Source organism: Brachypodium distachyon, chromosome 2, assembly GCF_000005505.3.
Source record: "Brachypodium distachyon strain Bd21 chromosome 2, Brachypodium_distachyon_v3.0, whole genome shotgun sequence".
Classification (NCBI taxonomy): Eukaryota; Viridiplantae; Streptophyta; class Magnoliopsida; order Poales; family Poaceae; genus Brachypodium; species Brachypodium distachyon.
The window spans coordinates 37,572,313-37,584,317 of NC_016132.3; the positions used below are offsets into that span (position 1 = coordinate 37,572,313).

The window sequence follows — 12,005 nt, forward strand, 5'->3', positions numbered from 1 at the left end:
GCAACGTACTCGGTCAACTTAGTAAAAGAGAGTCCGGCAATACAGACTGGAGTACAACTGAAATAACGTTCATAATTCCGTTTTTGAAAGGCTCTTGTCAAGAGAAGATACCTGGGTTTTTCTTTAGAAGTGAACTATAACTTTGCAGATAACCATCACATTAATTATTTGGTTAATTGTCATCAAACTAAGCCTCCTTGCAAACAAGACTATAAATTGTCCTGCAAGCTACTCCGTAGTTGATTAGTGTACTCCGAAGAGAAGCCACAAGAAACCTTGTAGCCATGGCCGCCCACAAGAGCCTTACTGCAGAGACGCTCCTCCTCTTGCTGCCTTTAATACAGCTTTCTTCCATGGCGTTAGCGCGCGACTGGCCTAGCCCTGGTAGCCCAGTGATCGTCGTCCACTCTCCGCCACCTCCGACGCCACACGACTGGCCTAGCCCTGGTAACCCAGTGATCGTCGTCCACTCTCCGCCGCCACCGCCATCGTCACACACCCCGCCACATGTGAACCCAGGAAATTTTCCAAAGCTGAGGAAGGTTCACAAGGGTCCCAACGATCCCCATCCCCTGCCGGCGTCAACGCCTTCCCAAGAGTGATGGTTCCGTCGTGCCATTATACCGAAGCAGCATTTATTTGAAGTATTTTGCAATTGGCATGTCACATCAACGGTGATATGACATTAATTGTAATGAATTTCTCGATAAATCTTAATGGTGGCATGTCGTTGATCTATGTTCCCGCTTAAATTTAAGGAAAAGTACATGGCAAAAGTTGGCAGATCAGATGATACAAAAGATAGTACGGAGTACCAAACCAAAAAAAAATGTGGTTTTTCTCTTATTAATCTTGTCATTCTGTGAAATTGAATTGCAACAGCAAACTATTGAAGGCAAATCATCAATTCATCATCCATTTGATTTGTACACAAGTCATCACATATGCATTTGATTTGTGCAAAACCTACAACATACTCTTTTGATCTATACACTAATCAACTAGCTCTAAAGTAAAGAACAAAAATTTGAGGCGAAGACAGTGGACAGAGGAGCAAGCAAACTTGCAGTCGCAGATGATATTTACCGATTGGGTACGGGGAGTGGGAGTTGCCGAGAGTCGGGGAGGCAGGATGGCGAGCCCGGCGACCTAGCGCCGCGGGCGGGGCCAGAGGGGGGCGGCGGAAGCTCCTGGAGGCGGTAAGACTAGCGGCGGGGTGACGGAGGCCGCCACATCCTCTCGGCCGAGAGCAACGAGTCTCGTGTCCCGGGCCTACGTGGGCTGTGTCCCAGGCCAAAGCCCAAATCTGTTGTGTTATTGGGTCAACGGGTTGAGGGGTTTGAGACCGTGAACACGCCTATGTGCCGACCTGATCCATAAGAGAAGGGCCCATGCTTCGTATCAGAGAAAGAGTAAATTACGTTCATCAACTTGGCAGATGTTTAATTTGAAAACTCCTCAAATAACTCACTAAACTCAACAACTTTGCTCATTTTAGTCCAAATGGTCAGATTCGGGCGAAATTCGGTCATGGTGGCATGTGACGTGGATCTGGACGTTCTAGTAGTCGCCGCCGAACCCATTGACGGACCCATTCGCGTGGACGTCGCGTATGCCGGCCCGAGGTGGGTTCACCGGCGAGGGCAGCAACTTCCCATTCTGGATATTCGAGGGGGTTAAACAGAAAATGTCCACGACACATGACAGCTTGGCCGAATTTCAACTGATTTTGACCATTTAAACTAAAATAAACAAAACTGTAAAGTTTAGTGAGTCATTTAAACAGTTTTCAAATCTACGCCTGTCTAAAAATACGAACGTTCACTTCGCTTTTCTTTTCCTCGTCCGTCAATAGCTCCCTTCGTGGCTCGTCAAACGCACGGACTAGGGCTTGCCCCTGGCCCAGCAGGCCTAGCAGGCCTATTACCCAGAGTCCTAGACTCTGTCTTCCCTCCGCACGCGACCGTAGCCTCCTCGATCTCCCTCTCCGCCGGTCACTTCTCTCCCCGCGGTCGACGCCTCCTCTCCCCGGTCCTCGCGTCCCTCGACTAACACGAGCACTCGAAGGAAACCAATTTCTCTGCCCTGAGAAGTGAGAACAAAGGAACTCCTCCAATCCAAGCAGACCTCTCGCATCGACACAGATCCGCCGGCGACGATGGGGCAGGGCACGCCGGGCGGCATGGGCAAGCAGGGCGGCGGCGCCCCGGGCGACCGCAACAAGCCAGGCGGAGACGGGGACAAGAAGGACCACAAGTTCGAGCCCCCCGCGGCACCGTCCCGCGTCGGCCGCAAGCAGCGGCGGCAGAAGGGGCCCGAGGCTGCCGCGCGGCTCCCGCACGTGGCGCCGCTCTCCAAGTGCCGCCTCCGCCTGCTCAAGCTGGAGCGGGTCAAGGACTACCTGCTCATGGAGGAGGAGTTCGTGGCCGTGCAGGAGCGGCTCCGCCCCACCGAGGAGAAGACGGAGGAGGACCGCTCCAAGGTCGACGACCTCCGCGGCACCCCCATGAGCGTCGGCTCCCTCGAGGAGATCATCGACGAGAGCCACGCCATCGTCTCCTCCTCCGTCGGACCCGAGTACTACGTCGGCATACTCTCCTTCGTCGATAAGGACCAGCTCGAGCCCGGCTGCTCCATCCTCATGCACAACAAGGTACGGATCCGCGCGCCTCTTGATTTTTTTTTTCTTCTCCCCTTTCTCGATCTACATGCCTGGTGGACTTGTAGAGGAGATTCGTCAGCCATAGCAAGTCAGATTTAAGCTTGTTCAGTCTAGGATCTTTTAGTTTGCTTAGAAAATTGGGATCTGCGTACTCTGAAGTGGAATCGGGGTATCTGGTGAATTTTCCCCCACCAGGAGTCTCTGCAATTCATGTAACAGAGAACTTGGGATTTATAGTTTCACTTCAGAAACCTAGGATAACTGCAGATGTGAGTGTCATATAATCACTCAAGACTGACTATGGCCATGTGCTATCCCAAATCCTTATGCTACCCAAACATGCTTTTGTACTCAGTGTCTGATTAACCATGAGGAAGGGTGCAGTATTTGATTGTCTTCAGTCAGAAAACATGAAATCATTGCGATTTCCTTCATAGGGTTCAGAGAATTAATTATCCTACACTATCCATAGCTACTAGATTGTGCCCAAAGGGCATTTTTATAGATAGATAATTATCATTTTCTTGTGCTCAACCAGGCACCCCCAAACGCCCACGGGATCCAGAGCCTAAACGCCTGAAGCAGTCCGGAGAGAAAGGCCCAGGACCTGCGAGCTGCGGCGGCAGCGGCAAGTACAGAGTGGGCGACTACGACTACCTGTTCAACGTGGTGATCATTGGCGACTCCGGCATCGACAAGTCTAACCTGCTGTCGCGGTTCACTAAGAACGAGTTCTGCCTCGAGTTCAAGTCCACAATCGGGGTCGAGTTCGCCACCCGCGGCCTCCAGATCGACATCAAGGTTGTCAAAGCCGGTCAGGAGAGCCACGTACATGCTTGCCGCTGACCCTTCCCACGATTTCTGGAATTCTCCATCGCAAATCCCCTCGACTGCTCCACAAGGTCGACCCTGATAGTGGCCTCTTCACTGGTAATTTTGTTTGCCTCTCTTGGGGATTCATCGATTAGTTTAAATCGATTTCCTGGGTTGTTTTGATCGATTTCGCCGGATGGTTTCTTCCAAGGGTTGGATTAATCGAGGTAGGTTTCCATCGTTTCGTGTTGGATTGTGCTCTGTTTGCGTGGTGATCTGGAGATTTTTCTGGGGTTTTTTGTGATCTTAATCGGCCTTGGGGTTCAGAAGATAGGGGCGATCGATGGATTGCCGGTGCCCGATTACCCTGCATTTGCCGAGAAGTTTAATGATCCCTGAGTAATCTGCGTAATTTGGTCAGTATCCACAAACTGTTCAAAGTAATGCCTCTTTCGATATGTAGGCTTGTTCCATGCTGTCAAGTACTGCTTCCATTTTTCTTGCTTTAGAAACTACTAACCGAAGATACATATGGTTGGCTCATAATCGTAGGTTACAATCAAAGATACATATGGATGGCCACAGCGAGGAGTATATATAAATGTGTGTGAGCGTTCATCAGTGTTATGGGCCGTGGGTGGCTTGGATAGGAAGAGTGAGATTTGATCGTGAAATACGGAGCAGGAACGCAAATAGTGGTCTTAATTACTAGCTAATTGTATATGGTAAGAACTCTTAATGTGAGTCATGTACTGTGTTGTTATTTTCTGTGCACTATAAATGGATAGTATTATCATCTTTGTTTACAGAAACGAATAGGACCTTCTCAAAAAATGAACCAAGAAGTAATCAGAATCTTGGTGTACAGGATTTTCATGTACATATACTTTACGAATTTGCTCTGGGCATGTAAGCATTCTTCCTGAATTACTTGTCATACATGGAATTACTAAAAATTATGATCACATATTTATTAGTATTCCAATCCTCTTATTTTATGTTGAACAAAATGATATTGAAGAAATTCAGAAAGTTACAGCTGCTCCCGTTGCAAAACTGTGTCAGGAGTTCTTTGCCCTCAGCTGAAACAATTCACCGTTGATTTGAGAAATTATTGTCCAAATGGGTAATAAAATTGTAGCTGTAGATAAGAAGAAATGCTCTTTTTAGATGTTTTTAGCTTCAGATTCGGTGAAAGAGCTTCCATGCTGAGCTCTAAAAATGTAAAGCCATCCCCACATATTATTGTGCTATATAGCGGAGTATATAAATTCATATAGCTCATTCGGTCTCTATGTAGTGGCATAGTTCATGGTCATCTCTTTTTAGTGGTTGTATACCATTTTGGTACAGCTCATCATGCAAGCTAGCTATATTGTTGTATTCAGTCAACAATCACAAGCGATCCGCATTTTCACAGAAATTATGATATTTTCATTTATGTTTGTGAAAATGATGATATTTTCATTTATGTTTTCCTGGATGAGTTTGTTGGTCCGTTGCAATGCATGAGCATTATACTATTTGGTAAAAATAACATGTAGTGTATTTTAAAGGCCGTGTCAACGCATAGATGAGGATCGAAAAACGAAGGGGTTTGTCATATTTTGTGCTATATCATTTTATTTTGTTGTCCCGTTGCAACGCACGGGCATTTCAGCTAGTTAATGGAAAAAAACCGAACATCGTTGCCAACTTTATGGACCTGCAGTGTAATTTTCTCTCAGAGAAACAACAATTCTTGGAAAGCAAGAATACGTACGCTCCATGATCCAAAGGATACGCAGATACGATACTCAATATTACTGAAAATAATTAATTGGGCGATTAATCCCTGCATTTAGATAGGATACTCAATATTACTGAAAATAATTAATCGGGCGATTAATCCCTGCATTTAGTAGTCTCCAATTTTTTTTTTGTGAAATTAGTAGTTTCCAAATTAATCCCACCCAAATCAAATCAATATTACATTGTCAACATATCGATCAGAAACGTATAAATCTCATTGAAAGACTTACATAAACGTACATCATAGATATTCCGGCTAGATATTCCGGCATCAAAAGGAAACTGATTACGCCATAGATATTCCGGCTACACACACAATCGTCTCATTAACTACCCAAATTAATTCTCACCAAATTAACATCGATTGAACGTATGTACGGCATCGGAAGGAGGCTATATATACAGGGGATAAAAGGTTCAAGATCCATGCAATTACCGTAGCTAGCAGTAACCCAAATAGCTAGCCAGCCATGGGCGCCGTGCACAATGGGGCGACGCTCCTCCTCTTCCTCCAGCTAGTGCTCTCTTCTTTCCCGGCGTCGGCGCGCTTCTCCTTGCCCATCGTCCGCTCCCTGTCGCTGTCGCCGAGCGTCACCTCCCCGTCTCCCTCGCCATGGCACACGGACAACTTTCCTGAGCTCAGGAAGGTCCCTAGCGGGGCGGACCCCGTAACGTCCAACTTGCCGCCGCCTCCATCTTTGGGTTCGGCCTACTTCAACGTGCTCTGGAAGGTTCCTAGCGGACCGGACCCGATAACGTCCGACTCACCGCCGTCTCCATCTTTGAGCACAAGAAACTTCCCGGTGCTCAGGAAGGTTCCTAGCAGGCCGGACCCGATAACGTCCGACTCGCCGCCGCCTCCATCGTTGAGCGCAAGCATCTTCCTGTTGCTCAGAAAGGTTCCTAGAGGGCCGGACCCGATAACCTCCGACTCGCCGCCGCCTCCATCGTTGAGCGCAAGCAACTTCCCGGTGCTCAGAAAGGTTCCTAGAGGGCCGGACCCGATAACGTCCGACTCGCCGCCGCCTCCATCGTTGAGCGCAAGCAACTTCCCGGTGCTCAGAAAGGTTCCTAGAGGGCCGGACCCGATAACGTCCGACTCGCCGCCGCCTCCATTGTTGAGCGCAAGCAACTTCTCGGTGCTTAGGAAGGTTCCTAGAGGGCCGGACCCCATAACTTCCCCTCCACCAGTGTTGGGTTCTCGGGCATAATGACCAGGTGCGGCGCCAAGCACATTCAAGTTGATGGATATGTAATAAAGAAGCGTTTTGCCCATGTATACCTGATATTGCAGTACTCCACTAATGTAGTTTGTACTCCATAGGTCGTGGCCGGTAATTGACAATTTCATGTATGTATGCCCCGATCTTTGATGTGTTGTCAGTTGTCACTTCAACCATCCTTATGCCGAATCAGTCCAAATGTTTGTCGCGCTCGAAATGATGGAACAAATCATATTTGTTTCTTCGGAGATTCTAAGTGGGGCATTTTCTTTTTGTCGGCAGGATCGAAAATACATTTTGAGGCATTCGCGGGAAGCTAATTATACTTTTATAAGTCATGGTACTGTAATCTTATTAATCACAAAAAGAATAGTTTTTCCGGTTGTGGTAAACATGACACAAATACAAATGGCATCCATCAGCACCTAGACGGCTATATAACAACTCTCTCGAATTTGCAGTCAAGCCATTCTCTCGATCCGTCTATAAACTGGTCTGATTAAGTTGAAGTTTAATCTTGGACGACGAATTTTCAACAATACGCAGATTACGTAATAGAGAACCGAAAACCTTAAATCAGTGCTACAAGAAACCATTCTTTTGAAGATAATAATACTAAGTCAAATATTAACATATGAAGACCGCATAGCGCAGTGGATTAGCGCGTCTGACTTCGGATCAGAAGGTCGTGGGTTCGACTCCCACTGTGGTCGTACATTCAATTTTTTTTTGTTTCCGTTTTTTTCTCTGCACATTTTCCTTGCTCGCATCGCACGGTCGCACACACGACGATCAGGTAACTGAAAGCTACGGTAAGGCTCCTTCTAAATTGCTGAAATGTTAGTGAAACTATTATTTGTTACAAAACCAGAATAAAATATCAACCAATGAATTAATATTCCACTTCTGATTTCAATTTTTCGGCAATATTTCATTTCGGTTTCACTATCGTGAAATGGGTAGGGATTGAATCTTCGTGAAATCGCAGCGAACAATTGGACAGTGCTTGGGTTTAGACTTTAGATGGAACCATCGTGTCTGGTATTTCGCTTTAATTTGAGATTCGCTTTTAGACACATGTGCCAGGAATCTAGAGAGGTGTCTTGCGAAGAAAGAGTGTAGAAATGATGCATCCTTCCATACACTGGGATGAAGTTTCGCTTCATGACCAAAAATGCTTTCAAGGACGATTTGATCCTCTCCTGACATTCGGTCTTTTATTAGCCTGTGTAATTCAGTAACACATGCATGTTTGCATGTAATCTTAAATAGTAGAAAGATTTATGTCATCGGTATATAATCAAACAGTTAGTGCGGCATACACGGATGGGTGGATATCAACAAAAAAGGATTATCGATCCTTGATTCCCATCTTTTCTGGTTTCGCTAGAATTTCACTCCTGATTCACTTAAATTTCACAAAGGAAATGAAACGTTGATAAATTTTAATAGCCCTGTAAAACCTAAGTGTCTAAATGTCACTAAAACTTCGCTCTAGTACTAAAGTTTGACCATGATTTCTTTAAATTTGAGCGATTTTGGAAGAGTCTCGTCGGATGCAAATTTTCTCACCAAACTGCCACCAGCGATTTAAAAAATAAAGTAACACCGGCTTAAAATAAAAAATAAAATACCGCTGCCGACACGTGTCCCGCCGCCCGCGCATGCTCTGCTCTGGCTCTGCTTGCCGGTCGCCGCCTCCTCCCCCTCGCCCCTTGTCCCCTCTTCATCCCTTCGCCGATGGCCGCCGCCGCCGCCGCCGCACAAGCAGACCCCTTCACGGCGTACAAGCTCCTCCTCTCCTGCCCCGCAGGCCTCCCTCGCTCCCGGGTAACCCCTTCCTCCCTACCGTCTGATTCCATTCCATGCCGCCCGCCCGCTGTCTCCGAATCAGACAGCTCACTGCAGGTTCTGTAGATTCTCGTGGTACTAACTCGATCAGTGCTGTGGAATCAAGGTCTCGGTGAAGTTCGACCCGTCATTCGACCGGATCCCCCACCCAGATGCGTCCCTGGAAGGATCCATAGGCGAGGTAATATGTCTGTCTAAATCATGCGTTGTATCACTTTGTGTGAACCGTTCTTATGCTTGTTGATTGCGTAGATATGGAACCAAAGGCTCCAGCAGAACTCATCGCTCTACAGCGGTACCAAGTTCCGGGTATGTGTGCCTGTGTTACCTCTGGCTATATTTTTGGGTGCCATTTCCTTCTCTACTGATGCATGGATATACTGTTAAGTATTGATAGACAGTTTATTTTAACCTCAACTCAAATAATGTTTTTCTTTTTCCATATGTTAATTAGTTTAGGAGTATGCTCTATGCAAAATTGGTATACTGACAGTAAACCTGTGTAATGTGCGAGTTTTCATGGGGCCTACATTCAGCATAGATGCACATGAGTCTACTAAAAACGTTCCAGATGATTGATACTCAGTAGTCAGTACTAGTCACTAACTATTAGAACTGCAGGTGATACAATGCAATCTTTTTTCCCCACTTTCCCTGGAATTACCTGACTCTGAACTTTCCTGCCATTGCTATATATTTTTTGTCTTAGCGTTCCATTTACAGCAAAACTCGTGCCATTTGAAGTTTTGGAGTTGTGCTGTTTGTGGTGGATCTTTCGTTATCCACTTTACTGTATTCTCTGAGTTCTAGAACTCATATTCTTGGCCACCATGACAAATTTCAGTATGGAGGGCATGCCTCGGACCACAATGATGAATCAAATCAGGAGTACTGCATCTCACTTCATTTGGGTCTCACAGATTATAGGTTTACTCACCTTTCTTATTGTATCCCAATTGCTACTCGTTTTAAATAGGTTTCCTATAACCTCAATTCTTTTTTTCTTTTTATTCTCAGTGCGACGCTAGTTTCTAACATCGGTATTAACTTACAAACCAACAGGACATTTGTAGGAACAAATCTCAGTCCACTGTGGGAGAAATTTTTGGTCCCCTCTGAAGGTAACTTAGAAGTTAAGAGTTTTGGACTGTTACTCCATGGGTCAAGACCTTTTTGCACATATGGCTGTTACTTCTAGTTTTACAGTATCTCGTGAATTATAACTTGCCTCAGCACTTTGTGTCCTCAGATTGCATGGCTGAAATCTTTGTATGGAATTATAAGAGCGATCAGTATTGACCAAAACAGTTCCTATTTCAATCTGATATGATTAGATGACAATGTCTGCTGCCAACACATGTCAAATCCACTGGGAAATGGTGCGATTGTTGAAACATCTGACCAAAAAATTATTGTATTGCAAAGGAGCAACAATGTGGGTGAGTCTCCGGGATACTATGTTTTTCCAGGAGGACATTCTGAGGTAATATGCTAAGAATATTTTTTTAGATCAACAGGGGCTGTAAACCGACTAAGAAGAATGTTCCATTACTCTGAGTATTGCTCAATTGATGATATCGAAGGATTTTGTTTAAAGAGATTCCAGTAGAGACAAAGCTCTAGGACCTGTCACTTTGGTAGGCTGCACTGCTTGCTAGGTTAACCTGTTTAGTTTTGCAATAGATCAGCATTAGCGTGGACATGCTGTGTTTTATTCCTACAACTCTATGAATATATCAGTTTCTTCAAATAGAATTTAATGGCCACCCCTTATTGAACTAAAAGCTCTAGGTGTAGTCCCTCTTTTTCTATGGCATGATGAAACTGACCTGAGTAGTAATATAAAATTTGGACTTGGAAAAATAACCGAGACGATAAATTGGAATTCTTGAAGTAAAAGTATCTAGTTTATCTGTTTGTATCAGCCACAGGAAGTGGGAATCTTAGCTCATCAGAATGGCAAAAAAGACATTGCTCTTCTCAATGAAAGAGTATCCAAAGAAATGTTTGATGGAATCATCCGTGAAGTTGTTGAGGAAACTGGAGTTCCTGCTAGTTCACTGGTAATTTAAACCACACACTTTTTCTTGCATTTGCTTCAGTAGTGTCAGTTTTTCTGGTTTATATGAACCAAGAAGACTACATCAGGACACCTTTGAGTCGTTTATAATTACTATGCAACGAAGATTTTCTGAAATTGCAGGATTTTCTTGGATTTTGTTCATTAACTATTACATTAAGTATTGCAGACAGAACCCGTGTTCATTGGAGTTTCTCGCAGAGAAATGAATGTTAGGCCAGCGGCATTCTTTTTCATGAGATGTAACATTGATTCCAGTGCTGTAACTGAGCTTTATTCTAGAGCTCAAGATGGCTACGAATCCACTAATCTGTATACAGTCTCAGCGGTGAGCTCACTTGTACTACTAGCACTTTGATCCTCTCTTGACTTTTGGATTATCGGAACCATTGTTCATCGGTACTATTTTTGAATTACAGGAAGAATTACGAGGGTTGAGCCATCAAATGACTGGTTGCCACTGTGGTGGTTTTGCTCTCTACGAACTTATGAGGAACACTGCATAAAATTTGTGAGCATACCGATGTAAGTGTGCACTTAGATCTCACTTTAATCTGAGGTATCTTTGGTGATTGCTTAAATTGCATCATTCCCATAGAGCAGTCATGCAGCTTTGATTTGCTGCCTTTGAACGTTCTCCGCACGACTGCCCGATGCCAAGCAGTATTATATCTCTTTCCAATACGAAATTCACTGCATCCATACTCAATGCGACTTGTTTGTTCTTTGTTCTACAGAGGGACTAAATTCTTCAAGAGTTCAGATGGAGAGAGATCCACAGACACACAACAAACTCAAAAAAGGTTACCGACATTCAAACCAAGGGCACTGTTCTCTGGAGTAGATGAGTTCTTTCCATCTGCGTTCAACACACACATCAGACACAGAGTTTTTATTTTTCCTTTGTTCTTCCTGCACAGTGCAGTGCAAAATCCAATAATATTTTGCATCTACTTTGATTTTGGGATTATGGTAATATACAGCGGTAACGAACATGAAATTTCTTGTAATTTGTGTCCCAGGGGGTGTTATACCATTCATTTTCCAGCAAGGGGAGATTGCGTCTTGTCTTTTATGTGTCGGTGCTAAAAGGTTCCGCAGCTGCAGCCACGTATCTGAACCATCACAAACGGGCCTTTGTGCTGGGAACATTAGAAAACCTACTACTACCCCCGTCCGTATTTATAAGACACGTGCGTGTTTCCAAGATCACCAATTTAACAAACAACATATGTATTATCTGTACCTAATAATATATATTATTTATTACAATATATTAAATTAGAATCGGTGGTGATGAGTGGGCGCTGTTGGTCGGTGTTGGTCGTCAATTTCGTTAAAATTATAATCAATATGTCACTGTCCCTTATTTTCTTCTCCCCCCACCTTATTCACGATTTCAGTAGCAGAAATTTTACGGTTTAGATTTACCGAAAGTTATCGTACGGTTCAAATTTGTCACAACATAATACGAACAGTTCTAAAATAAATCAATCTCCTTAACATGAAATCCAAAATTCTTCGTATCCATCTCAGTATGAATTAATCCGAATCCAAACAAAAAATCTCGGCATCAATCTTAGTA

The 12,005-nt window shown here is 44.5% G+C and overlaps 3 protein-coding genes and 1 non-coding gene across 6 annotated transcripts; all 4 read left to right on the plus strand.

The window, feature by feature from the left end:
* Window positions 1–1,893: 1,893 nt before the first annotated feature.
* LOC104582765 (26S proteasome regulatory subunit 4 homolog) lies at window positions 1,894–4,454 on the plus strand. Of its 3 annotated transcripts, none has more exons than XR_001405891.2 (3): window positions 1,894–2,653; window positions 3,201–4,200; window positions 4,285–4,454. XR_001405891.2 is itself a non-coding variant. In XM_010235067.3 (2 exons), the coding sequence occupies exons 1-2, from the start codon at window positions 2,159–2,161 to the stop codon at window positions 3,240–3,242; spliced, it is 537 nt and encodes a 178-aa protein (XP_010233369.2). In that variant the 5' UTR covers window positions 1,894–2,158; the 3' UTR covers window positions 3,243–4,434. The 3 variants fall into 3 exon arrangements, 1 of the variants encoding a protein (XP_010233369.2); XR_730752.3 differs by having other exon boundaries at window positions 3,201–3,891; window positions 4,028–4,440; XM_010235067.3 differs by having other exon boundaries at window positions 3,201–4,434.
* Window positions 4,455–5,736: 1,282 nt separating this feature from the next.
* LOC106866072 (extensin-2) lies at window positions 5,737–6,477 on the plus strand. The gene has a single exon (XM_014898609.1). The coding sequence runs from the start codon at window positions 5,737–5,739 to the stop codon at window positions 6,475–6,477; it is 741 nt and encodes a 246-aa protein (XP_014754095.1).
* Window positions 6,478–7,128: 651 nt separating this feature from the next.
* Window positions 7,129–7,202, plus strand: TRNAR-UCG. Its single transcript has one exon. It is a non-coding gene; the product is annotated as a tRNA-Arg (tRNA).
* Window positions 7,203–8,128: 926 nt separating this feature from the next.
* On the plus strand, window positions 8,129–11,471 carry LOC100824384 (nudix hydrolase 9). Its single transcript, XM_003568968.4, has 10 exons — window positions 8,129–8,319; window positions 8,447–8,521; window positions 8,593–8,649; window positions 9,185–9,267; window positions 9,403–9,461; window positions 9,675–9,823; window positions 10,266–10,403; window positions 10,590–10,748; window positions 10,840–10,945; window positions 11,158–11,471. The coding sequence occupies exons 1-9, from the start codon at window positions 8,230–8,232 to the stop codon at window positions 10,924–10,926; spliced, it is 897 nt and encodes a 298-aa protein (XP_003569016.1). The 5' UTR covers window positions 8,129–8,229; the 3' UTR covers window positions 10,927–10,945; window positions 11,158–11,471.
* The last annotated feature ends 534 nt before the right edge of the window (window positions 11,472–12,005 follow it).